Raw genomic sequence first — 27,422 nt, 5'->3', positions numbered from 1 at the left:
TTTATATGCATAGAGTTTCTTATTTCAAACAACGTGCTGAGCTGTAGCTACGCACGCACGTCGTTGGAAATGAGTCCTCCACCGACAAACAAAGTTTATTGATATCGATAATCGCTTCAAATTTCCCCCAATCAATAACGAGTCAAATGTAAGTACGTGACCCAATGCGGCATTATAGACTTCCATGGCCTAAGGCTACCCCTGCAAAAATGATGTGAGTACTAAAGCTGTATTTTATGGAGCTGGTCAAACCTTATGATTTACTCATCTGTATTATGCAAATTTTGAGAGGCTAAGAGTCATTTTTTTTAGAACGTGCGATTACCAATGTAATCAAACACATAATTAGCTGCCCATTGCAAAGTCCTAGTCGCCACTTTTAGCACAGAGTACGAGAAGGGGATTGATATTGCAGCGCTCCTCCCCGAGAGATTGTCCTAAAAGTCCATCTGGGAGCAGACCAGGGCCTTGAGGAAGACTTTTTATAAAATAAAGCCCCCCTCCGCCTAATTGTTCCCCTGTGTAATTAATAGACGATAAACTAGTTTCCTAATTCATCAGGATCCTACCATGCACTTCAATACTTGGTGTGCTAAAATGGGTAAAAATTAAAACTTGGCCTAGTATACATATACCGATAAATATCATTTAAAATAGAGGGTTGTTTAACAACCTATCCTCTATATTTTGATCAAAATATAAATCATTTATTACAAAAATTACTCCAAGTTAATTTTTTTTAAATAAAGATAAATATTCCATATTACATAATCTCAATAAATATATTTATTATGATAAGTAAGTAACAGTGATTACAGGGATTTTAGATCCCAACCAGTTAATGAACAGCTAAACTAAAAAAAAGCAGATTACTCACAAGCTGATTATTTTTAAACATAAAAGAACTTGTTTGTGAACCTTGAATTAGTACTGACCAACCAAAAAGAAGGTAGCTTCATCATCAATGATGCAAATCCGGTGTGTTTTTTAGCTGGCCCGTTAATTTGTAATTGGTAGTATTAAGAAAGAATTTTCTTTCCCTTAGTAGTTGTCATTATTTTTAAATTCCTTCGTTGTGAACATCCTTTCCTAAATAGATTCATTTACATTCAAACCCTGATTGAATATTTATGTGTGCTCATAAAAGAAACCTGACTTATTGGGGAATTGGGGATCGAAATCGGAGTAATAACAGCAAATGTCATTGTTTATAACCATTTCTCCTTTTTCTCTTGTCACAGTTGATTGTAGCTGATTTAATTAAGCGTCTTTAGAACTATTCTTTCTCTCCTCCAAAACATTCTTCAAATTATGAGGGCTACCATGTTGATTTTTAGTTTCTATTCTTTTTTTTTTAACATGCTCATTCTTGACTGGATTTTCACCATTGTTCATAATGTATTTAGTGGGTCTCTCTTTCCTTCCGGTCAAATAAATCTTTGAATATTTAAGGAAAATACTTATTTGCCTACTGAGGAGAGGGAAACAATCCAAATACCCTCGATTCAGTGGCGGCCCGTGTCTTTTTGCGGCCCTATACAAAATATAAGAATTAGAGAATAATAATTTTTCAATTTTTTTCGTTTTTTTCCCTCTTTTTTTCATCAAAGATCAATTTTTAAGAAGAAATGCCGCTAAACGATGCATTTGGACATAAAAGTCCAACAGTAAGAGGCCATTAAATTTCGAGAGGTTCAGGTCAAGGGTAAGGTAACATCAAACGTAGAAAATAAACGCATAAACGACTATAACTTTGGAACAAATTAAGACTCAAATTTAACTTTAGGCAGAGGTTTTGCGCTTTACCGAGTGACCATTCCAGTTTATTATTTATACTTATACTTTGGATTTGTGAGCAATTGCTCAATCGCTCACAAATTACTCACTTTCACCTTTTTATGTGAAAATGGCTCATTTTTTAATTGGTATGAAATAAATATAAAATGTTTGGCTCATAATTAGATTACACAACCACTCTGTATATTATTTTTCGAGAGGAAGTCGACATTCAAAAACCCTCTTTCATTAGCCTTTTTTCTTGAAAGTAAAATATGTATTTGATTAAATCAGGGTTATGATTGCAAAATCGTTTGTGTGGGAGCCAACAACAACCAATTAAGGGAAGAATAAATTTGCTGCAAATTTGACTGTTGAATAATCCCCATAGAATCTTGCAACAAATGAGAAATACTTTGCGCCAAATATTCCATTAATACAATAGGTTGTACGTAATAGAAGTGGTGATGATGATAGAATGTCTCCATATAACAAGACTAACTACTAATGTGTAGGTCTTTTAGTATGTTTAAAACTACCAATACTGAGAGAAGGCAAAAAACCTTTCTAAAATCTTGATTTGTCGATATAATAAAGCACAATTTAGTATTAAATTATGATTAATATAAAACAACACTAATTACTTTAAATTATTCTTATAAAACTGAATTTATCTTTAAATATCAATGGCTCAATTTTGATATTTTAGGTGCCCATTTTTCAAAATTTGAGCGCTCTTTTTCAGCCCCTCTTTACTCCAATAGCTCCTTCTATTTTTTGAAGACCTTTTGACAAAACCTCTCCTTTCTCAATAATTTCAAGTATTTACTTATGATTTCTTCTCCTTTAAGAAAAAAATTATACAACTATTTAAATAACGTTGCCGCTTTTGATCAATGGAAACAATTTATAATATCTTCAGAACCTATATGTTTTGAGATATCATTTATTTAACTGTGAAATTCGAGGTTAACTCTATGTATGGAAGAACTTATTGGTAGTATTTTTAATCTTCATTTATTAGGCCCTGTCCATTCCAGTCTTAGAACTGGTCCTTCGGTCTGTTTGTACTACAACTGATTAAATAAGAAGAAAAAAATTTCAGACACATATGCATGGCTGAACTGGACGGGACTGACGTCTCCAGTCCTAAATTTAGACTGATACAATCCTAGTCATTGCTGCTAATCAAAACACTCAGAAAAACCATAACTTTTACATGGCTATTCAGAGAATAATATACGTATGTGATCCTCGATAAAACGATTATGATGAATAAAAATTATGATACAAAAGGTTAAGCTAACTATAAAATTTTATTATTTTTTTAATGATAAATTATATTGGTAAATTAAATGAAGGCAAATTTCATCAGCATGTTCATTAGACTAATTCTTTGAAATGTTGGTGGGAATATGAAGAAGTTTTACCCATTTTGATCAATGCTTAGATGTTGAACCCTTCCAGTTTCTAAATTTCATCGTTTGTAGAAAAAAAATGATTTTTTACCGAAAAATAGTTTGCATTAGTCAAAATATGAGTCATTTATATATATATATATATATATTTATTAGTGTATGCAAATAAGCAATCTTTTAAAAGTTAAAATATAGTTTCCACCCCCTATATATAATGATTATTTCTTATAAAAAATGACAAATACACTTTTTTATACTTCGTACAGCGTGTACTTTTTTTTTTTTTTTTACATGCGGTAGTATCTGAATGTTATGTCAACGGACATGCAAATTGTAAAATACTTTTTCAAAACCTCAAGTACCCAATTGAGTGCCTCGAAGTACTCCAAGGGGTACGCGTACCCCATTTGAGAACTACTGATATAGAAAAAATTTAAATAGGATTTGATGAGCTCAGTTCTAAGCTTAATGTAAAGTTGTATTCATTTTCTTCTTATTTTATATAAAGTACTTCCAGTTTTCTATACTTTTTTATTATGAGTAAAACTAAGCGCCTGCAAGATTTCATTAATTTTATACAATGCTCCCTGTATGCTATAGTCCCCTTTTTAATTTACACAGTAAGGGATCACTAAATACAGCGCAGCCGGTCATGTTTTTAATAAATACATAAATTATTTTTAGATGGCTGTTGAGTTGAATCAATGTTACTTTTTAAATACTTTTCCACGACATTTAGCAAGAGTTTTATCAATTCAGTAAAATCAGTCAAATATCAACTCACTAATTTCTCAAAAAAAAAAAATCAAAATTTAAATTTCTAATTTAAAAATTTTTTTGCAAAAAAACATTCAAGTATTTAATACATAGGAAAATACATCGTTATTCACAGAAAATTAATTGTTTTGTTAAAAAAAATTGAAAAATTAAATCAAAATTTCAAATATTAATTTTTTTTTTTTAATTTCAAATATTAAATATCCTAGTAAAAAGCAAAAATTCCTTAATTTAAGGGAGGGAGGCTATTTTTTTTTTTTTTTTTTTTTAATGACCTAGAAATGTAATAAATAGTCATCAACTAGTGTTGAGACTCGGTCCAATACCGAATTTTTTTTCCCCGTTCGGTCTTAAGTGTTTTTTCTAGACCAATATTTCGGTCCAGACAGTAGACGCATTTTTTTCGGTCTCACTTTGTAGACCGATTTTTTTCGATCTCATATCCCATTTTTTTTTTTTTTTTCTTCTTGATCAACTGTCATTCATTTTTTCCAAAAAAAATCTCAAAATACACAGTAAGTTATAGAACAAATACTATATACATATAAGAGACTGCAGGATCAAAATTAATCCGTGCTATCTCTGTTTAGACTCCCTATAACGTCATTGGCCTAGAAAAAACATATGATGTCATGTTACATACAATTTATCTGTAAAATCAGTCGAAACCGATTTTTTTGGGACCACACTAGACCGAATTTTTATATGAGACCGGTCCAGACCAAACTAATTCGATCAAAAAAAAAATAACTGTCAGACCGGTCTAGGATTTCCAGATCGAAACCCAACATTATTAAATACCTGTAATAAATAATAATCGGAATCGCAAATTAAACATTATTTTCTCTTTTACTTCATCAAAGCAAAAATGCCTCCACTACAGAATCGTAACCTATTCAATTTATACGAATAAGTCGAATAACGAGGATGAGAGTATTCTGTAGCAAAAATACTAGAAACGTCAGTACATGTTTCCTACGAGTGTAACAGGGTGAGTCCTTTTGTATGAATGTGTGAAGTAAAATTATAAGAAAAACTAAAAATCTCGACGTCAAAAGCTGATTGGGTAGTAGCCACCGATCCAAATCTTCCTAGGGCTTAAGGGGGATACCATCAACAGTGAAGTGTAGGTTATAATATATTCTTGAAGATGTAACCAGAAACCCATACCAACAAATTTTTAAAGTGTAACTGAGACAGAACTTGACGGTTTAGCTAATTTTTCCGACAATGGTCGTTAATTCAGACCTCTAGGTACTTGTGTGAAGAAAAAAGAAAAGATAAAAAGCTGTGATTTTTGAAGTCGTTTTTATTGTTATTGTTTTTTCTTTAACCCATATCAGATATGTGTAAGGATTGTGTTATATTCAGTTAGAATGTTTCTTTGTTTTTGTTTGTTATAATTATAAATAAAGGTATGCCTATTGACCTTTAAAATAAACGAGAGAAAAAACACATTATTTTCCCGAAGCGATCCTAGAAAAAAAACCCAGTTCTCCGATTACTATTAATCGTGCCATGACTAGTTATTATAAATACCCATGAGGGCATCTCTGTTATAACGCTTATCAAGAATGCTAAATGTTGTTGAAAAAACTATATCAAATTTGTACGATTAATAAATTGTTTAAAAATCATAGGTTTTCCCCGAGATCTTGGCCAAAAAAAAACAAACAACAATTTAAGAACCCGTCTAATAATACCAATGAATGAGTTGAAATGACGACCCAGAGCTGGACTCTTGAATCAATGAAATGAAGAAATTCATATTTATGATGCACAGATCAAATGTTTATTCTAGAAAATAATATGATTAGAATATTTTTGTCATAACAATGCGCGGATCATGGGAAAACGGACAAAAACAATGGGAAAAGTAACAAATACTTTGTAAGTAGCCTCCTGCATGGACGACGACCCTGTCGGTGAATGAGTCTTGATCATTGAGGTGAAATAAGTAGTTTTGGCAAATTGATTGTTTTTACAAGCAAAAATGAAACATGAATAATGAATTCATGGTCCATTGAATATTTGTCTGATAAGAGTTCCAAATTTCAAAATCAATTTTCAAAAAGTATGCAGTCAAAAGTAAAAATGTGTGAGTGTTTTGTGTTGTGTGAAAGAAAGGTATATGGGAGAAGAGAAAAAAAATGTGATGTCCACCATGTGACCAAAAATCATGGATACACGGGAGTTAAAAAAAGGTTCGTAGGAAAAAAAAATTAAACAAAGAGAAAAATATAACCGCCATTAATTTCAAAAAAATTGTCAGGATTGATTTCTTCTACAATAGTTGGTAGATGTATAGAAAGAAAGATAGATAAGAAATATACCATCATCATCAATCTGAAATAATTAATCCAAAAGAAGATTTTTTTAACTGAGGAGTTCGTGAAGAGACAGCTGGAACCCCCCTCTTCGTTCTTCTTTTTTAAGCTAAAAAAAGTACCTCTCTTTATTCATTTTAAATTCCAATAAAACCCAGTTATTCAAACTTTTCTCGCCCACAAAATGTAGGTAACGTCTGAGGCGTTTTCCGCAGGTGGATGAGCCAATCCATATTTGAATATTCATTTACTATGTAAAAAAAGAAAAAAGTAAACATGACAAAATTATGTAAGAACTAATGAATATGCAATGTTAATAGAAATACAAGGTTATGCCATAGTGTAATCGGACTTGCTAGAATTTTCAATTGATGTGCTGTACGGACTGTGGACAAGACAAGATATGACGTCATATAGTATAATAGCGGTACTCTAACAGTAACAGTCAAGGAAGGAGATATACTGCTACTCTTGGTACTCTTTGACATCACCATTAAAAAGTGTGGTGGAAGTCAAAAAATTTGTAGGAAAAGCGTTACGGTATAACCTTGTATTTATATTAACCTTGAGAATATGCTACAGGCTTAGATATTAATCAGAAAATGGGCACCGTTCATTTTTAAACCCCTGACTCGTAACCTTTATTCGAGGGATCAACAAGAAATTGTAATCCTGTCCTTTTCGAAACCGAGCATAAGTATTCTTATTAAGAAGTAACTTATTACTTCGTTTATTTATCAAAAAGAATAAATTATGAAATAACCATGACGTATCAAGTCCGAGAAGGGAATCGACAGCTGACATCAAAATACATAGGGTATTTTTGAGTTAGTGAGGTAACACAACATGTGTCAAAGACTAAAGCTATAACCATGTGGTGAAACGACAACCACGTGATCATTTTTAGTGCATATATTGTTGGCTGAGAAATTATTTTTAGCTCGCTAAGAGGAGCTAAAGTGAGACATATTTGCTTACGTTAAAAGGGACATCTCACACAGTGTTACCTTACTAACACAAAAATAAACACTGTATTTTGTTGAGAGCGTTCGATATTTTTGCTGCTTTTCTCCTTATCAGTGTTCTGAACGTTGAATGATGGAATTAAAATTAGTTTTTGTGAAACTTAAAACTTTTCCAACCATTATTGATTAAAGAGTTGGCCCAGAATTGACCAACTACCAACTGATTTTGGTCCCTGGTTCTGCTTCTTTTCGAGTGAAAGGTTGTGGGATACAATGAAGGTGGCGACGTGGTCACGTCAAAGTTATTTTTGTAACCTACTAAATTTGGCCAAATAGATCATATGGTATGCATTTCGTTTTAAAAAATTGAACTGAAATAAATTTATTAATGAGCGCCTGATCAAATTTTTTAAAGAAATGAACGGAAAGTTTGAACGGGCCCAAGCCTGATATGTAGTGTTGGATCGGTACTAAGACTGATTTGCTTATCAGTGTTTTTTTAACAGTCAGACCTTTTTTGCCATTCAACGGTCCTGATAGACCGATACATCGGTTTTTCAGTACTTTGATCCTAGCTATCTTTTTATTTTCTTCACTTCCAACTAGTATTGATATAAGAACTTAAAATATAGCTAGTACGTATAGTAATACGTTCTAATCACGCACCTCCAACAATTAACTTCAGGTATATAACACTATCAACCAGCAGGCGAAGGCTTAAAAGTGCCCACTACAAATTGGGTAGAAGTACTGAGTAATTATAAATTAGATTGAAATAGTCGAATGTATAACTATACCTGAAAATCAGAAGAATCAGGCCTGTGAAATTTATAAATCGGTTTTTATAAAATCCCTAAATTCCAAAATCATGCATATCACAGGTCATTTTTTAAGATATATGTATATATTCGACGATTTGAATTTAATGAATGTATGTTTTTTCCATGAATATATGACAAATGGTCTTTTGAACTTATTCTATGTCATTGTAGTAATTTCTCAATTTTTCTACATTATTTGTGGCGGGCGCACTTGAGGCTTCGCTTACCAGTATTATATGCTTCAGGTATCTTGTGTCTATGAAAGAGGTTATGAATTATGATGAAACTTCAGAGACTCAGATGATGTAGTTCGTAGTAACTAGTGTTATATTGGCCCTTATTTATTCGGTCCAGTCCAGTCCTATCACCGTTCCTATGGGTCCTTGGATTTATCGTAAAATATCGATGGTTTATTAAGCCAGATAAGATATATGAAATGGGACTGGACCGCGGTCCTAAATTAGGACAGACAAAACACTAGAAGCTATTCCATTTGAGCTGCTGTCGTTTCCATAAAAGACTGATCTTAGGACTAACAAATTGTATTAGGACCGGACTGATAGGACTGCAGTCTTTTTAGAACGATCCAACACTACAGTGATATGTAATTATAACCTTATAACTCACCTGAGAGAGATAATCTCCTGTTTGAGAAGCCAATCTCCCTCCTTGATAAGTTGAATCCTGTGATAACATGCCATCCATCTGAGACTGTAATTCGGAAACTAAAATTGAATCTTGTGAGAAATCAGTCTGTGAAAAGCCTTGCGATAATCCTGTTGATAGGTCCGCCGCTGTTCCTCCTTGAGACAAACCACCTTGAGTTAGTGCAGCACTATTCAGTGACTGACTATACCCATCTTGACTCTGTGTGAATGAACGGCTGCTAGTCTTAGCATTACTATTGTTGGAATTCTGATCACCCATTTTTGAGGCCATCACTTGTTGATGTTGATTATAAAATCTTGGAGGAATATGACTCATGTTCATAAACATACCGATAGGTACCATGAGTTGACTAGGCGGAATGTTGAGATTCATGCTCTTGCCACTTCCAATGAAATTAATTTTATCATGACGTGGAGTGTTGTCAATGGCATTGTTTCTGCAAACCCCATGCATTCTCTTGGAGCTCATTCTATTGTTGTCATTCGAACCACTGGCACTCCCTCCATTAAATGGCCCAGATGAGTTGTTCGATTTCTGCCCAGAGAAATTAGGAGGAGGGCGTGAAAATTGTGAGGGGTTAAACATATTGGAAGGTGAAACAGATATAGTTGGAGAATTTTTGTAGGCCATATATGTTTTGGCGTCTATGGTATTCGTCTTAAGGAAATGAGCGCCAGGATTAACACTATTTGTCAATTTTTGAGGCTTTGCAAATTGAATCAATGACTCCTTCATATTTGAAATAGGTCCTTCAACGAGACATCCATGGTCTTTGTAGTGGTGGAGAAGATTATTCCAAAGAGGTTGCTTAGACAACACCTTAGGATTTCCAACGACAATAACTGCATATTTAGCTCTAGTTAAAGCAACATTAAGTCGACGAGGATCCGCCAAAAATCCTATACCTTGATGATCGTTCGACCTTACACAAGAAATTATAATAATATCCTTTTCTCTTCCTTGAAATGCATCCACACTAGCAATTTCGCATTCCTGGTATAACTTGGTATTTAATGATCCTTGATACTGCATATATTGAACTAAATATGCTCTTTGACCCTCATAAGGAGTAATAATTCCTATTTGTTCAGGTTTAACTCCCGCCTTTATAAATCTTGTAGTGAATTTTTCCACATTTGCGGCCTCGGTTCTATTTAAATAAGACGTACCCGATCCGGCAATTTCTTCTTGGCCCGATGTAACATAAAAAAACATAGGTTTATCCGGCACAGGCCAAGGAAAATCAATGTTTAGTTTTCTATCTTCTCCAGACACACCATTTTGAAGGGATCCTTCATAAAAAAAGTTGGATGGAAATTTTGAAAGCTCTGGATGCATTCTATATTGAACCTCTAGTCTAAAAGGTCTTATACCAAGCATTACAAGTCTCTCAAAAAGAGATTGACTCAATCCCCCAAGGGAAGCTTTTTTACACATGACAACAGGACCTAACTGACAGTGATCTCCCACAAGAATGAGTTGATTGGCTCCTAAAACAACAGGTACCATGCATTCTGGTTCAGTAGCTTGCATCGACTCGTCGATTAAGATTGATGCAAATCTCATATGGTTGATCCTAAGATCACCCGCTGCAATGCAAGTGCAGCAAATAACATCAGCAACCTTTAAAATGTTCCTCTCTGATGATTTTCTAAGCATACGATACCGGATTTCATCAGCTTTAGAAAGTTCACCAGTTTCATCTTTAAGTTGCTGAAGCTTTCGAAAGTCAGAATCAATATTACGAATCTGATTATGTAATGCCAAATGAGCAACGGGAGAATCTATTGCCTCCCTAGTTTTAGCACAGAGGCGTACACATTTCAAGCCAGTGCGATGGATTTTCTCAGTTAATTGATCAACAGCCGTGTTGGATGGAGCACAGACTAAAACTGGACCACCACGTTGCTTTACAAGTTGATACACAATTGTTGCGGATGTTACGGTTTTGCCCGTTCCTGGCGGACCTTGAATAAGAGACAAAGGCCTTTGCAGTGCTCTACGAACTGCATATACTTGTGAGCGATTCAAATCTGGTAAATTTGGAGCAGAGAAATGCCTTGGCAATTGGCAACGGAAAATAACATCTTCCACTTGTTTTCCAAGAAGACGATTGTAGATGTAAGAAGACACGGAAAGCCCTTCATCAGTAAATTTCTTGAGAGCCTTTTGCATTCGATCAAAGGATGTAGATTTCCAAACAAAATCAATTGCAAATTTATGGGTGAGATAAGTTGGTGCTTCCAGATTTGATTTCAACTCTATTCCCACTTCATCCCCGAAATTATCCGGAATTTTAATTACATGACCAACACTTTTCCACGTATGGTTATCCCCATTATAGCGAAGATTAAGTTCATCTCCGTGCATTAACCTATCATAAGTGGAATTGATCAATTATTATATTACGTATATATATATATATACTATATTATACATTTGAAATAAAGGAAATATGGAAAATGGATCAACTCACCTCAAATCAGAATCATTTTTTGGTAGATGAAAAAAGGCAAGAACTTTTTTGTTAAGACCCATGTCCCAGCGTACATCAATACTATCTTGCGTTTGGGATTCCTTGAGTCTTTTGTCATAGCTCGCTTCTAAATTAACGAGAGGTCCAAAGATATTTTGATACTGATATCCATCTTCATATCTAAGTTGTACACTTTGTGGATCATTCATCTCTCCACTTGCATCAATATCTTGAAAGTCCGCATCCACATTTTCTTTCCACATCTCTTCCAATTGATTAATTTGCGTGGCCGTAATGGCTCGTGCTTTCCTTTGCATCTCAGCATCAGAGGGAACTTTAACAAGCCATGACAAAAATGAGCGCTCACTAATAAGAGGTTTCCATTGATCCTGATCCCAATTCATATCCTTCAGAGAAGAATTTTGAATGGCACAGGGCTGACGACACAGAAGAACAACAACAGAGTCCGCCTTTGCAGGAATGAATCCCAGAACCATGACATTCCTTACACCACAAGAATAACACTCCAACACAGTTTCTCCCAGTGGCCCATCCTTGTGCAACGTGACTTCCTTATGTCTGGCCCTCACCAAATGATTCACAATGTGGGAGCCAGATGTATTTCCACGGGAATTGCAAAACCATTTACGACATCCATTACATTGAACGACACAAGCAGGATCCAGGAAACCGCAATAGCGGCATGCTGCTTCAGGGATCTCTCTTTTGTTATTTTCCTCATCATCGTCGTCTTCAAACTCCAGTTCTTCAGAAGCGCCATTCAGGTTGTTGGAAGGGATGTCATTCGTTGGGGTTTGAGTCCGTGGAAGGCCTCCATTCGGAGTCTAAAAGAAAAGAAAAGGAGGAAAGAGTCAAGAATCAATCACTTAAGGATAAGAACGCGCTTATCAACCCACAGTTTTGCTTTGTATCTTCGAAGAGCCAGGCCCAGGGGCGGAAGAGGGTTCTTCCGATTGGGATGGAAGCGTGAAGGAGAATTGAAAGTCCTCTCCTTGCGTCTCGGGAGCTATGAAATCTTCTTCTTCGTCTTCATGTGGGAAAAACTTGAAAGAGGAATTGGGACTGAACTCGTTGTTCACTTCCTCGGGATCCACAAAAAACATATCATCGTTCTCCTCCATATCTCCAACAAACTTCAAATCAAAATCACCGTCCATTTCCCATTCAACACATATATAATAATTAATACAGTAATTTATACAAGTACTAAGAATATTAATGTAAATTATTTTATGAAAAAAACTACGAGGGAAACAAAGTAAATTCTCTGAAAAGTTGAAGTGGTGGCAGCAGTCAGTAGCTAAGTTCTACAGTAACAGTGAAATAGAGCAGATAGGAGCAAAACGCAGCAGCAGACTCAAAAAGGTGAATTTTCACGACATCATCGCGTTTTCACGAGAAAAAAAATGAAAAGAAAAAGGAAAAAAGAAGAAGCTTCATCCAGCAAATGCGCGGCTGCTTCTTCCAATTGTGAATCACGCAACCTTTTCTTCTACAAAAAGAAACAAAAAAACGGCCCAAAATCAATTAGTAGTTAGCCAATGAGACAATCTTTAATTATCTCTTGAATAAATATAGTATATTCATATTAAGATTTAGTCATGGAGTATTAATTATTCAATGATAAGACGACTACAAGAATAGAGTCCACAATAGAGATTTAAATGGAAAAGCGAATGCAATACAAATATATTAGGAATTATAGCCTATCATTGAAATAAAATACTGTCAAATTAATATTGTTAATTATTGCCTATATGGTATATTATTTATTACAAGAAATTGTATTCCTCCCCTTTTAAAAACGTAGCATAATTAGTAACATATAAAAGCTTGTTTTCACTTGATTTATCTATCAAAAATAATCAAAAGTCCACGATTTGGCCATAACGTATAAAAATAAAAGGCGAAGTAATCAACAGCTAACAACGAGAGACAATTTACATTTCTGAGTGATGATGTTACCGCCATGATTTCTCACGCCGGCCCTCTCCCTCTTCTTCCTTACTTTTGGCTAAAGCATTAAACCCTTTACTTCGGGCCATTATACTCTTTAATATTTACCACATAAATAATTACTTAATAAAGGTGATGTGTCATTTAAATGTTGCAATAAATAATTTTAATAGGGTAATTCATTAAATCCTTAATACTTGTCCTCTATTACAAAATCTCCTTTATCGGTTTGGAACGGACAGTGATGTATCATCATGTATCTCATGAATCTTTGCAATATTATACTAATTATATTGATACAAATTCACAAATTTTACAATTTATTATTAATAAAGTATCTTATTGATGGTAAAAACATAGAAACGTTTTTACAAAAAAATCATAATTATGTCAAATATGTATTGAACATAATGTTTGTTACACGTGGACATATAGCACAAATCTTGCTGAAATAGCATGTGGTAAAAACTTCTAAATACAGACTAATAATTTTGTATACAAATATTTTATCCTTCACTAAAATACAATATACATTTTAATAGACTCCCACATAAGATTTTTGATTAATCCAATCATCGATCACTAATCTATTAGAGATGATTATATTATTATACGATAGAGATAATGCAATGGTGCCGAGTAATTATTGAGGAGCTTTAAAAGGAAAAAATCTTTATGTTATGCGTTTGGTGCCCCTGATTGTATGTAAGAACGAAGCGAGAATGACGTCACGACGTAGAGAAAAAGGTGAGGCAAAAGGTTAAGAGAACCAATCAGGAGCATTCATTCGTCGTAGTTGAACAAATTATTGTGATGTGTTGTTGACGTACGAGGATTGCTAATTTCGCTTCGGAAACAAATTCGCGGATTTCATGACTCTTTCCGTGTACCAAGTTCTTTTGATTCTGTTTGTCATTTATTTATTTATATGTATTAAAAGGTATGTCATATTTTTCACTGAATACTGATGATAAACTTGATGTTTCTTTTTTCCAGGATGCCGCTAAATTCCTTTAAATCCAATCCGTGGATAGTTCTCAAGGACTTAAAATTTGAAATCCTATCTTTGATTCTACGATGTGTGCATTGGCTATACAATGGTGCTCTTTGGGTAATTTGGGTAACGAGGAGGGGTGGTTCGGGACATGAGACACTGAGCAAGATTCCGCATCATTTAGGAATAGCTTTCCTGGAGAAGGACATTGATTTAAAAGAAGTATCAAAGATGATATCATGGATTCAGGAATTAGGAATACAAATCCTAACGCTCTATGATGTCAATGGACATATCAAATTGAACACAAAATACTTGCATCATCTCTTAGACCAAAGAAACATTGCCTACAATAGCAGCAAATCAACTCTTAAATCCTGCCTTAATCTCCGCATTGCTTCACACCTCGACGGCAAAAAGGCCATAGCAGATTTAGCCAATGATTTGAAATCAAAAACTCTTCACTCCTACTCCTCGAGCGTTATAAAACCGGAGGATATTAGTGAAAAACTTATACATTCCCTACTAACCACAGACTCTCTCCCGGATCCTGATGTACTCATTAGATGTGGTGGCCTGGAGTCAAATATGGGCTTTTTGCCTTGGCATATACGTCTTACAGAAATATTTGATTTATATTCGCATAAAGGACTCAGAAAAGCTGATGTTATTAGTATATTTCATAAATATAGTCGTTGTGAGAAAAGATTTGGTGCCTGAAATACATTTTCGTTTTATCTTCTTCTTCTCATAGTCTAAAAAGCGCTTTAATTACAGTTTTGGCACACTGGATTTTTTGTTGATCGTTGTCAGAGTTTATTTTTGAACCTTGTTTTTGGACTGTGGGACTGTGCATATTTGATTTTTTTATTTGCTTCTATAATGTTTGTTATTTTTTTGTGATTATTAGTCGAACAGCAGCAATGGCATCCGCTCTCGAAGGATATCTAAATAGGTTGGTTTCCATTATTACTGCTGATGGCCGAAATTTCGTCGGAACTCTTAAAGGCTTCGATCAAGTTATAAATCTTATTCTCGATGATACTCATGAGCGAGTATTTAGCCCAAATAGTGGAGTAGAACAGGTTAGTTCATTTTTTTAAATCCTTATATATATCATGGAGAGTATATCTCTTTCATTATGTTCAGTCACTTAAAAATAATTTATTGCCTTCGTACGTCTGAAATTTAATGAATAAATCAACATTCTTTAATTATAATGGGAATACATAAAATAACTTTGTGAAAAGTCGATTATTGATTCCTGTTTATTGATCCACTTTGTTGTAAAATGTAATTTGTAAGAATAAGTTAACTTATTTCCAAATAAGTTATTAGTATTTAAAGCTCCTGTTCTTGATTCTTCCAGGTAATGCTTGGCTTACACATTGTTCGTGGGGACAACATTGCAGTTATTGGAGAAATTGATCAAGAAATAGACTCAAAACTTGATTTGTCAAGTATACGTGCCGATCCCATTGTATCATGTGTTCATTAATCTCTTTCAACCTTAAATCACATCTTTTCTCAATGAATTTAAATTCTATTATTATCCATATATCGCCAAAGACTAATTTTGTTCCTCATCAATCCCTTCGTCGCTTTCGTGGGTTGTTTGAATGGAAGAATTCCCTCCTGGATCACATCCTTTGTCACTTAAAATATTAGTTATCCTCCGAAGATTAATGAGGTAAAATCGAAGGCATAACAGATATGCAACGCAAAATATGTAAAAAGTGAAAAACAACGAAATAGCAAACTCCATAAATCTAAACTTTTTATTGGATATCAATATTAATATATTTATTTTGTGTTTTTTTAAAGTTTTTTGTATTTTGACAAATTGTTGGATATAAAAAAAAGACATGATTTGAAAAGTCCTTTATGTCGAATGATGGACTTTATTATTGCTTTCAACTTAACCTGAAATGTCGTTTTAACAAATTTGTAAGTTATATCTGTATTTATTATAGAACGTTTTACACAAACTGACCTTTCTGTTAAGAAAACTATTTACCTAATTTGTGGGGGGAAAATTCTTTCAAATTAAACTCATGACTTCTTGAAAAATATCTCCCTATCTTATATTTGTATAGAATTTATGTCTAATAAAGTGGTTTCTTATACAATAATACGTTTCATTCTGTTTTTAATTATATACTAAAATAAGGATTATATATGTTAGTGTCTTTGTATAATGTTAAACTTTGTTTTTTCCATATTTTTATAATTCATTAGCAAAAAAAAAAATTTACTAATGTGTCAGGAAAGACCACTAAATTACGAAAACACAATGATTTAGTTATTAAGAGAACGGTAAGTTTCATGCCCTGACCACGATTTGTCAACATTTGGCCTCCAATTAGTCTGGCTTATTCTCAATTCTCCAAGTTTAACGTTTAGTATACGATTTCGTTTTTACGTTACAAAATTTAATTTCATCGTATGTGTTTTATCATCCATGGTGGTTTGTCCATCGTCAAAACATAACCAAACCTGGTTTTAAAATCCGTCTGGAGAACATTTAAATGTTGGACGTCATCCTTCTAGATATTTGTCGACAAGTTGGGATCCTACTTGTAATTTAGGGATTGCTTTAAGGGTAAAGAAAGACTGAAAGATAATGGTCCCGAATTACTATAATTCCAGATATTTCAGAATCCAGATGAGAGAAAAACTGAGATCAGTTTTGGATTCTGCGCTCAAAGATAAATTCCTTTTTTGACTTGAATTCATTTGTACAAAATGAGTGTTCTCCTGTGGTTTATATTAGATAAATACTCTTTTATTAAGCAGTATATCAAGATTTGGATGGTTAAGCAGAGGTTCTTTTATTAATAATAAAAAGAAGAAATTAGAAAAGGTTATCTTTGTACAAAGCACATAATATTAAATATAGTATGACGTTAGTTCTCAAATTCATTGCTTAGAAACATCATTACTAAACATTGCTGTGATTAAAGACTATTATGATACTATTAATAATTCTTATTTATTTCTGTGAGTACTCAACTCCTTCAAAGATAGAGCTTTTTTCCTCCTCGGATTCAATTGGAAGACTTGCAAATGTTAATTCAAGGCTCAATAACAAAATCCAAACTTATTTGGAGGAACTAAATCAACAGATTAGTATACTGGATAATTTTTTAAGTACTTACTACGATGAATATAATCTAACGGAATCTCAAGCTGACACTTACATCTCAAATCCTATCAATGCATTTACTCTAATAAAACGGACATCTCATGAATGGTTGAAGATACATGATTCAATCTACAATGAGACATCTGAAAATATGTTTACAGAGATATCGGAATTACTCTCTGGATTACCGAATTCTGGAGATATTGAAGGAGCAGCAAATGGTTTATTTTTACTGCAAGAGACGTACAATTTAGATATTGACCTTTTTGCTAAGGGTGTCATATCTATAAATGGTGAAATAAAAGGAGAAATGGGTAAGATTTCAAAATATATACATACATGGTTGATCTTATCTAGTGGTACAGATTATATTTTTTCAATTTTTCAAGAGTAAAATTTATACCAGAGGTTTTGTAAGGACATTTTTTTAACAAAAGCATTTAAAAATAGTGCACGGCATAACTTTTATTCAATATTTGAGCCCTCAGCTCTAATAATTCCCTCAATACGAGGCTTAAATCCCTGGCAGGCCTTGGCTATATAGTGAAACTCGACTATGGTTCCAGCTGAATTTTTTGTTCTGAAGACATATCTCACTGAAGCTGATACATTGTCTCGATGATCGGTTGTAATTTAGCGGCTGTTTTGCTTATTCACAGTGCCATCAATTGCCAGAAAATTTAGAATCTTCTTTGCTCTTTCCATCTGTCTCAGCTTGCAAATGTCTTGTTGTCTTCCTCCGTGATTTTGCATCAATTTCATTCCAGATTGAAATTAATAAAATGTGTACCACTAGACAAGATCGACCCTGTATATATGTGACTCGTCAATATAAAACAAGCTAGAATAATTTCTCCCCCTTAAATTTGAGTCTGAATTACATTTTTATTCTTGAAGAATAATTATTGTCAATTTCTATCGACAAATTATTCTAATAATTATTTAAAAGAACCGCAAATTGTAATTAAAGTAATAGTCACAGTGAAAAAAAAAAGTAAAAATTGATAACTTTATTGGAAAGGCCATATGATGGGGTCAAAAGAAACCTTTTCAACAATCAGATGAAGGCTCTAAGCTATGATTATTATTCATGGGTATATCAACTTATCCAAGAAATATATTAGGGTATAATGACCAGTGCTGGAGTTGAAGGGGGGAGGGGGGGGTGGAATGCCATCGCCCTACAGTGAAAATGGTCAAAAATCATCCCCCCAATATTTAGTTTTAATTCATATTTGAATCCTTATTGATAAACATTATTAGATATTTGCCCTTAGTTGAGCTGAATGAGTGCCCTCAAAAATTTTTAAGTAAATTTATTGTTATTAATTATGCAAATTTCATAACGATATATATTTTTCTAAATAGTGTATAATTCTGATTTATTTAATATGATATTGATTTCTCATTATTTAATTACTTGTACATTATTTCAGAAAATAATGCAGCATTGAATGGAAGCGATATGTCGCTTATGGGAAAATTAGCCTTCAATAAACAGGTATATGATCGGGCTTATGAATGGTTAATCTCATCCCTCAAAAAGGCAATAGAGGATAATGATAGCGTCGAAACTATAAGTCAAATTAAAAAAGATATTAAAACAGTTATCAAATACCACGATCAAATTTTAGAAACCAGAGGATCTCCACGTGGTTCTACATGGAGGACTTATGTAAATCCATTAGAACCAAAATTAGCCTCAAAGAATAAATACAAAAATGCTCTAAAGGCAAACAACGGATCAATGTCTTATAAAATGGAATATAAATTATTGACGGAATTAAAAGACTATGAAATAACAGATCAATTTAATGCTCTATGTAGAGGAGAAGATATCAGAGATCCCATTGACGACAAAGACTTGTCTTGTTCATATCTACATTTTAATGATCCATATCTAAAGTTGGGTCCATTTAAATTAGAAAATCTAAATAGTTACCCCTTTATTGGAGTTTATCACGACTTTCTCTACGATAATGAAATGGAATCATTCAAAAGTCATAGCCGACCACTCTTGGAGAGAAGTCAGCATTCCGGAAAAAAAAATTCCAATGAGGTTAGTTTCAAGAGAACATCTAAACAAACCTGGCTTGTCGATGCAGAAACTCAGAATAATAACACTGTTAATACTTTGGCTAACAAAATATCAAACCGCATTAGTTACGCTACCAAATTAGCGGTCAAAAGTAAGAAAGGAGGTGAGGACTATCAAATAGCAAACTATGGTATGGGTGGAGTATATACTCCACATATGGACTCATTCGGAGCAAACAGTAATAAATTAGACGGCGATCGCCTTGCCACAGTTATGGCCTACCTCTCTGATGTAGAAATAGGGGGTTTAACTGTCTTCCCTATGATAGGCATTGCCATACCGCCTGTAAAAGGGACTATGGTTATCTGGTAAGGATTTATTATTATCAAATATATTTTTATGTTTCATTCCGGGGTGGGGACTTTTACTTGAGACTCGACTTGTACATGAGTCCAGATTTCGAATACTTAAAACTCAACTCGAAAGCTTAGACTCTCGACTCATTAGTTATAAAGTAACTACTCTATAAAATATATTTTCTTTTCGGAGGACATGAACTTGACTCGATCAAAATATTAAAGAACTTACATAGATTTGTAAGTAAAGACTTGAGACTCAACTTGGGCATGCATGCAGTATAAGGACTTTTCCTCACCTCTGGTTCCATTTATTAAAGAGCTAATTATATTCTTATCATTTGACAACATAGGTTCAACACAGATGCAATTGAGAATCAAAATCCATTAACTCTACATGGAGGATGTCCTGTTATCTCAGGGAGTAAATGGATAACTAATAAGTGGGTGAAAACGTATTGGCAATGGAAGAAATTTCCATGCTATTCCGGTCATGAAGAATTTATAAAAAAATCCCGCCCTTTCGATAATAACTATTTTCGAGGATCGTAGTTATCACAATAATTATAAAACTAAACTTAAGAATCGTAGGAAAAAATTAGTAATTACACCAAAGAACTATTCGGAACATAAATGGAAAGTTTAAATAGAAAATTTGAGTCCTACAATAATACTATTGTCAAGAATCTTAGCTCCGATCATTGTGACTGAACTCAAGATATAAATTTCGCATAAATGACGGATCATAGTAAAAGATATTAAATGGAAATTTAAAAATAAAAATCTATATAAAATGATTAATAAATTATAAATAAATTTCCCTTATAAAGTTTTTAAGAAGTATTAAGAGTTATTTTGCCAGAGCAACTTATATTCTATATTGATTCATTATCATTTTTAAAATATTAAACTCATTTAAGACTTTAAAATTCGATAATTTTTGTCAAATACAATGATTAATACTGATAAATGAACGTAATTTTATAATTAGTCATGTAAATCTATCGAAACTTTATGAATATATAATTGCACGATCTTTTATATGCCACAAATATTACCTAAATTTATGGCCAATTAGGAGAGAAAGGGGAGACAAGTTTTTTTATCCACTCTCAACCTCGTCTGCCAACACGTTGGGAAACTTTATTTTATCAAGCAACTTATCAAGAAACCGAGTGGAAAAAGGGCCCTAAATCATTTCCTAGTTATTTAATTTTTCCAAATTATGGAACTAATGCTGAATGATTGTTGGGAATTGTTCGCAGGTTAACAATATCTAGTTCCAACTCAACCAATCCATGTTCAAAAAACTGATTATGAGAAAAGAAGCTGAAACATCGACGGATGACAACAAAATACACATTATTTTTGTGTTAGGGTCGTAACTTTGTGTCAAAAACTAAAGGACTCCAGACCCTAAAGTCCTTTATCAAAAACGAAAGGAAACATTTAAAGAAACATATGGTAGCTAGCCTTATGTATTTTTCTGGTTGCTAACTGTTAATTAATATTTAGAGATTGATTATTAATTATTATGTACATTGTATTAATAATTTTATCAAAATAAGTATCAATGATAGAGTATGAAATGACAGGAATTATAAACAAAGCCCATTGATTGATATAAAAATACAAATCCGCAGGAAGATGGAGAATTGAGGATTGCTTTCAGTCTACAAATACATAGTACACATGTTTCGTTTAATAGGGGCCCCAGCTAAAGTGTATTAGAGTAGGAGGACCTTTGCACAGGTAACCCTGGCTTAAGAAATATTATAGTTATCATATTATAGGGTCTGCAAGCATTGTAGCGGACCTGGATCTATGATCTACCCCACCCCTTCCTTAATTTATTTACACCGTCTGGTGTCTAAAACAACTTTTTCAGATCCATTAGATATTTGGAACTCAGATACAGCTGTATCACTCTGGCGAATTTCAAATACTAATTTTTTGCTCTGCTGCATAATTTGCCCGAATGACGAAAAAAATTCTATTAAAAATCAAAATTTCCTTTTTTTTTTTTTGGGGGGGAGTACTATAAGCCACTGCAGACGCCCTTGGTCCTTGTTAGACTCGGAGGAGAATTGAGGATCGACATGGTAATAACTTGTTCCTATATCATCATTAGTTATGAAAATCCTGTGTCCAATGGGCATGTTAAAAAAAACAACTGAAAATCAACATGGTAACCCTGACAATTTGAAAAATGTTTTGGAGGAGAGAAAGAATAATGCCCATTACATTTAATTAGATCAGCTACAATCAGCTTTGTTTATTATTTAATAAGTCCTGGGGGTGTTGACATCTTCCTCTAAAACATTGGTTCTTGACCTTGGGGAATTTCTCTCTGGTGGGCAATAGCGGAGGTGTCAAGTGGGGAATGACAGGTTGGACAGAAGAAATACTGCTTCAAAATTTTACTAATTTCAACTAATTTTCCCAATGTTCATCCAAATTTCAAATCCCAAACATTTAGAGACTGTTGTTAATAACAAAAACAACCAAAATAGGAGGTATTCTAAGTCTTATTTGGGTAAAAGTGACAACACTGTTGGGTTAGAAATGTCAACAGCGGCTCCCCGCAAGCTCACTCTTGTCGCGTCTCTCCTTGGTGGAACAGAACTAAAATGATTAAATAATTACTCATACAAATGTTAAGATTTATGAATGCGCGGGATGAAGCGAGTGGCGGGTGGTGTACAGTCATACTGGGGTCTGATGTGTGGGAACATGCATCATTGCATGACTGCTCGTAGTCGTTTCGAGCATGTGCTAAGCTATTACATAGCATTAACCCTACCCACTATAAAAGTGAGGTGTAGCCATTACCCTAGCGGGAGTGCATAGTTGGGAGCCTGACGTAACTTAGTTTTGTAATCTGGTATTTCCCCATAAGAACGCGGCTAACTATAGATTCTTTATACAAGGGAGATCTGATCACAACAATGATTTGATAAAGAATTAATAAATAAGAAAAAAGAGAAAACGCAACAACTGTTTTCCTATTCTAATCTCAATACAGTAACCTATCTCACCATGCAACACAGCTTTACGAATATGTTCTCAACTAATTTTTTTTTAATTTTAAGTTTTCAGAGAAAGAGAGCAACAAATATAAAATATTCAAATTATGATATATTTCATATTTTTTTATGAATAGTTTGTGACTTATTACTTTAAAGAACTAATTATGAGACTTTCTAGCTTTATTTCTAACTTGTTCAAGCTTACATTAAGGATTAGATTTATTCGACTTGTCATTGCTGTGATTATATTTATTTGTATGATCAATTTCACGTAAGGCGTCACTTAATATATTTTAATATATTATCATCATTGTACCACAATAGATATGTTATAAAAATGTTTGAAGGGGACATTACAATGGATTCATCACTGAGATCCTCTGCTTGTGATAAAAAAACTAGAAGATTGTTCCAAAGTCTGCCAAAGACGGATTTTAAGTTTAACTATACCAACAGCTCAACATACACTGGCCCAATAGTTGATGGATGGCCACCAAATATCTCAAGAGTATTGGAGGACTATATCCCTAAAAATCGGATTTCTTTACGATATTGCCTAGAGAAATTGACCCTATAGCCACAGAACTATTAATCCTTGTCAAAATGTAAGTACATCAAATGCCAATTTATCACAGAATTAACACTTTAATGAAAAACAATTTAGGCAAGTTGATGGTTACGAGAAACGGGAGAATATTCGTGGATCCTGGGGAAAACATCTTACTAAATTAAGTCCTCATTCACGGACAGTATTTATATTAGGGAATAACAAAGACTGGACGAATTCCAAGGAACTCCAAAATGAAATTAATATCCATGGAGATATTCTTCAAGGATCATTTGTTGACTCCTATTATAACCTTACTCTTAAAACCGTCAGTGCTTTCAAGTTCGTAGTAGGTAGAGTAAATTAAAGTCTGTATATAAACGGGGCGTCCACAGGATTATATATATTTATATACATTTTTTTTGAGGATGGCATAGTTTTTGGAATTATTTCGCTAAAAAAATCCAAAAATTAAAATTTAAAAAAATCTATTTCTATAAACAAAAAATAGATTATTTTAGAAAACAATCTCACATATTACTTTTATTGAATTAAAAAAAAAAAAAATCCATAGCTTTTCACTAAAAAAAAAATAAATTTTTTTAGAAAAATTTTCAAAAATTTAAATATTAAATTTTTTGAAAAAAAAATTCAAAAATAAATAGGTACTGGCAGAAAATTAAATTTTTTGGAAAAAAAGTTTTAAAAATTAAATATCAAATATTTTTTTTTTAAACTTCCAAAATTCAGTTACTCACAAAAATTTAATTTTTTTTAAATACTCCAAAGTTAAATTTCAAATATTAAACTTTTTGCAAAGAAATTTCAAATCCGTAGCTATTCACAAAAATTAAATTTTTTGAAAAAAATTTTAAATATGAAATTTTTGGCTCTGCTGTATAATTTCCCTGAATGACGAAAAAAAATTAGTAAAAAGAAAAATTACTTAATTTCCAGCTCTCCCCCTGCAGACGTCCCTTCAATAATTAGAGATATGATACTTTATGTGAGTACGTTTGTGTATTTTAGAGACTGTTAAATGGGTTCATAGGCCAAAAATTGTTATATCAATAGATGATGACGTCCTTGTTAATGTGCCTCTACTTTTAAAGAAGTTGAATGATTTAAACAATCAATGTAATGGTCCATATCTATTGGGAGGACTTGATACCAAAGGTAAGCCACATACGAATCCTAAAAGTACAAAAAAATTGTCCAAATGGGGAGTTCCAAGTTACATGTTTGCGGATGAAATCTATCCTCCGTTTCTCCGTGGAATGATGTCAATCATGTCCTTTGAAACCGTACAATGTTTATTTGAAGCAAGTCTTTTTGTCCTTCATGATTTATGATTTAAAAATTCTAAACATATTTTTTACTGATAGGAATCCTATAATCTCCCATTTTTTCATCTTGAAGACGTTTTCATCACTGGATTTTGTGCTAAGCGATGTGGAATAGAGCCACGAGAACTAAAGGGGTTAATAACTTGGCCTATGGGTCTACAGAGTTTTGACGTCAATAATGATGTAGCATTTCCTGTTATTCATTACCGTAAAGAGATGTACCATGAAATAGAAAAAAAGTTACCTGCATATAAAATCGTTTGATAAATATATTTCAAGCATATATGCCTTATTAGTTATGATTATGAAGAAATGGAAACAAATGTGATCTTACAGAAAAAATTAAACTATTTATTCTTCGTAAAATAGTATCTTCCAGAACTTTTATTTATTTTTACCTGTTTCATTGTGAGATTGCTGTATATATATATATATATTTTTAGTGTATGACATGTTATGTAGTAACAGTTAATATTTTCCTATTTTACATTAAATTTAATGCCAAATAAGTCATAACTTATGTATCCAAATCTCTAACACATGGTGTTGAGGAATAAAAGGTGTAAAAATTGGACATTTTGTTATGAAATACCTTGGATATAACAATGTAAGACGGCGTACCCTCGCTAATACTAAAGTATACAATATATTTTATTGTCAGCTGTAGATGTTTCTGTATCTTTTCTCTTAATAAGTGTTCTGATGAAAATCGTGTGTATTTTAAGCATGTTAAAAAAACAACAACTGACAATCAACATGGTAACCCAGAATATTTGAATAATATTTTGGTGGAGAGTAATGCATTAAACTAAGTAGTGGATCGAGGTCCAACGTCATCAATAGCTAAAAAATGCCTTTGTCAAAAACAAAATAAAAATTATAGACATTATATATATAAATATATATTTATCAAAATAAGATTAAATTTCATTTTTATCAAAAGTGTTTTTATTAAGTATAATTAAAGTTTTTTTGAAATAACGTTTATAAAGGATATTTAAAGCTTTTGAATCACTAACTCAAAGAAGGATATCCATTGAAAGGGACTCCCGGATAAGTTCTTTTTTGAATTGTTGCGTGCTGTTATTTGCTTCATGATAAACAACTAAATTACAACAACGAAAAATACTATCATGATATTGGTAAAACGGTCTAATTATAAGAAGATATAATATGAAAGTGATTTTTTCCTCCAAAAGAATATGATGGAATCCCATAATTGCCATAACTGTATCCAACTTTGAAAATAACCTCCTTGTATGTGAGCTATAATGTTGTGACACAAACCTATTGGATACCTCTAGGAATTCGAATATATTTATTTAGTTTTTCATAATCCACACACAAACATATTCTCACTGCCTTATTTACAACTAAAATGGGTGAACACTAATACTTTAGGTCAACAACTTTTTCAATGATACCGTCATTTTCTAATTTTTTTATTTAAACTTTTAGTAAATCATACATGGGGATTGGAACTTTCCTTAATACCCATTTGACTAATGAGATTGCTTCTACTCTTAGTTCTATTTTATATTCCTCCGGAATTTTTCGAAAATTCCGAATTATCAATAGTATTTTTTAATATATTTTAAACCCAAAATTTCCCTATACCCCAGTAGTGGTCTCTTTACATTTCCAAAAAATTACTCTTCCCTTTAGATTTCTTTCTCCAGATTCAAACTCAATCCACTATCCGCCTTCCATTTCTATTAGAATGTTATCTAGAAAATACTGCAGAGAAGTGTTTCTCTCTTGAATATCTGGTGCTTCTTACACCACCACTTCTACTCTTTTGTTTTTATCCTGGTTCCTCCAGCACATCCGTGCAGTGTATCCAACCTTTCAACACGTTCGACACTTTGCCTTGTGTTTTTGAGAGGGGGATTCTAATTGTTTCTGCTATTCTCTAGCTCCACAACATCTACACTGCATCCTTTTCTCTCCGGGACTTTTCCTCTTCTCCATCTTTAGACTATCTATCCTTTGGGACTTCGTTCTCGATCATGATCTGTGAACACGGCGCATGAATGCCTTGTATGTCCTTGCTACCTTGCGTGGATCCAGGTCCTACATTGTCTTAACGATGGCAGCCTTAAGGCCTCAACTGAGGCATGATTATTCTTGCAGGAAATCCTAACCACCTGCCCCACAGGTAATAATCACAGGGATTGAGGTTCGGGCTGTTGGCTGGCCAATAGAAGGGTGCCAAAAATCCAGCACATTTTCTCCTAATAACTCTTCGACAATCTTGGCAGGTGCTGAGTCTTGCTGGAATGTACATGGCTTCCCATCAGTGACCTAATTCATCCATGGGATGACTGCGTCCTTGAAGATGTCCTTGTAGACATCTTTGGTCACCTTCTGGTCCTCTTGGAAGAAGAGGGGCATAACATGTCCCTCCGTGCTGACGACTGCTAGGATCAGAGTCCAGACAGATCCACGGTTACGGTTATTCTTGGCGTAAATAGTTAAGATTTTCTCGTTCGAAACAAAATCCGGACGTAACCACCTTTGCTCTTCATTGGTTAATAAGAATCTTGCCTATGCTCATTCTGTCTGCCTCATTCTGCTCTGTTAGCAGATGCTTTGGGGTTGTGACTCTAGACAAGAACCCGGTTCTAGTTAACTAATTTGGAAAAAATGTACCAATTTATAATTATTGCATGACACCGGATCTGATGGCATTTTGGCTCTAAGGCATCTGTTGAATTATTTGCGTACAAAGAACTTTGCAAATTGAAAGTAAATTGAAAAA

General features: G+C 33.3%; 5 protein-coding genes across 5 annotated transcripts; 4 read left to right on the top strand and 1 right to left on the bottom strand.

Moving 5' to 3' along the window:
• Window positions 1-5,740: 5,740 nt before the first annotated feature.
• On the bottom strand, window positions 5,741-13,199 carry Upf1 (Upf1 RNA helicase). Its single transcript, XM_040718798.2, has 4 exons — window positions 12,147-13,199; window positions 11,230-12,074; window positions 8,712-11,127; window positions 5,741-6,548 (listed from the first exon to the last, which is right to left on the bottom strand). Exons 1-4 carry the CDS (start codon window positions 12,405-12,407, stop codon window positions 6,546-6,548), a joined length of 3,525 nt encoding a protein of 1,174 aa, XP_040574732.1. The 5' UTR covers window positions 12,408-13,199; the 3' UTR covers window positions 5,741-6,545.
• A 786-nt stretch (window positions 13,200-13,985) lies between these two features.
• Window positions 13,986-15,110, top strand: Tango14 (transport and golgi organization 14). The gene is made up of 2 exons (XM_040717670.2): window positions 13,986-14,146; window positions 14,203-15,110. Exons 1-2 carry the CDS (start codon window positions 14,079-14,081, stop codon window positions 14,918-14,920), a joined length of 786 nt encoding a protein of 261 aa, XP_040573604.1. The 5' UTR covers window positions 13,986-14,078; the 3' UTR covers window positions 14,921-15,110.
• LOC121122638 (U6 snRNA-associated Sm-like protein LSm8) lies at window positions 15,104-16,332 on the top strand. Its single transcript, XM_040717672.2, has 2 exons — window positions 15,104-15,285; window positions 15,570-16,332. The coding sequence occupies exons 1-2, from the start codon at window positions 15,124-15,126 to the stop codon at window positions 15,696-15,698; spliced, it is 291 nt and encodes a 96-aa protein (XP_040573606.1). The 5' UTR covers window positions 15,104-15,123; the 3' UTR covers window positions 15,699-16,332.
• An 8-nt stretch (window positions 16,333-16,340) lies between these two features.
• On the top strand, window positions 16,341-20,571 carry LOC121122636 (prolyl 4-hydroxylase subunit alpha-2). Its single transcript, XM_071890553.1, has 4 exons — window positions 16,341-16,802; window positions 16,859-17,659; window positions 18,782-19,751; window positions 20,093-20,571. The coding sequence occupies exons 2-4, from the start codon at window positions 17,170-17,172 to the stop codon at window positions 20,289-20,291; spliced, it is 1,659 nt and encodes a 552-aa protein (XP_071746654.1). The 5' UTR covers window positions 16,341-16,802; window positions 16,859-17,169; the 3' UTR covers window positions 20,292-20,571.
• A 1,460-nt stretch (window positions 20,572-22,031) lies between these two features.
• Window positions 22,032-25,591, top strand: LOC121123045 (beta-1,3-galactosyltransferase 1). The gene is made up of 5 exons (XM_071890684.1): window positions 22,032-23,039; window positions 23,093-23,373; window positions 23,433-23,668; window positions 24,345-24,637; window positions 24,701-25,591. Coding segments are annotated over exons 2-5 (756 nt in total). The 5' UTR covers window positions 22,032-23,039; window positions 23,093-23,371; the 3' UTR covers window positions 24,926-25,591.
• The last annotated feature ends 1,831 nt before the right edge of the window (window positions 25,592-27,422 follow it).

The sequence above is a fragment of the Lepeophtheirus salmonis genome, chromosome 8, assembly GCF_016086655.4.
Source record: "Lepeophtheirus salmonis chromosome 8, UVic_Lsal_1.4, whole genome shotgun sequence".
In the NCBI taxonomy this organism is placed as follows: domain Eukaryota; kingdom Metazoa; phylum Arthropoda; class Copepoda; order Siphonostomatoida; family Caligidae; genus Lepeophtheirus; species Lepeophtheirus salmonis.
This window is presented reverse-complemented; position numbering and strand designations above follow the sequence as displayed.

Coding starts and splice junctions, on each gene's coding strand:
- LOC121123045 (XM_071890684.1), top strand. Junction 23,669..24,344: donor TGCTTTCAAGTTCGTAGTAG/GTAGAGTAAATT, acceptor TGTGTATTTTAG/AGACTGTTAAATGGGTTCAT. Junction 24,638..24,700: donor CCGTACAATGTTTATTTGAA/GCAAGTCTTTTT, acceptor TTTTACTGATAG/GAATCCTATAATCTCCCATT.
- LOC121122638 (XM_040717672.2), top strand. CDS start 15,124: ATGGCATCCGCTCTCGAAGGATATCTAAATAGGTTGGTTTCCATTATT. Junction 15,286..15,569: donor CAAATAGTGGAGTAGAACAG/GTTAGTTCATTT, acceptor TGATTCTTCCAG/GTAATGCTTGGCTTACACAT.
- Upf1 (XM_040718798.2), bottom strand. CDS start 12,407: ATGGACGGTGATTTTGATTTGAAGTTTGTTGGAGATATGGAGGAGAAC. Junction 12,075..12,146: donor CGAAGATACAAAGCAAAACT/GTGGGTTGATAA, acceptor CTTTTCTTTTAG/ACTCCGAATGGAGGCCTTCC. Junction 11,128..11,229: donor AAAAATGATTCTGATTTGAG/GTGAGTTGATCC, acceptor CACTTATGATAG/GTTAATGCACGGAGATGAAC.
- Tango14 (XM_040717670.2), top strand. CDS start 14,079: ATGACTCTTTCCGTGTACCAAGTTCTTTTGATTCTGTTTGTCATTTAT. Junction 14,147..14,202: donor TTATTTATATGTATTAAAAG/GTATGTCATATT, acceptor TCTTTTTTCCAG/GATGCCGCTAAATTCCTTTA.
- LOC121122636 (XM_071890553.1), top strand. CDS start 17,170: ATGATACTATTAATAATTCTTATTTATTTCTGTGAGTACTCAACTCCT. Junction 17,660..18,781: donor TGAAATAAAAGGAGAAATGG/GTAAGATTTCAA, acceptor ACATTATTTCAG/AAAATAATGCAGCATTGAAT. Junction 19,752..20,092: donor AAAGGGACTATGGTTATCTG/GTAAGGATTTAT, acceptor TTGACAACATAG/GTTCAACACAGATGCAATTG.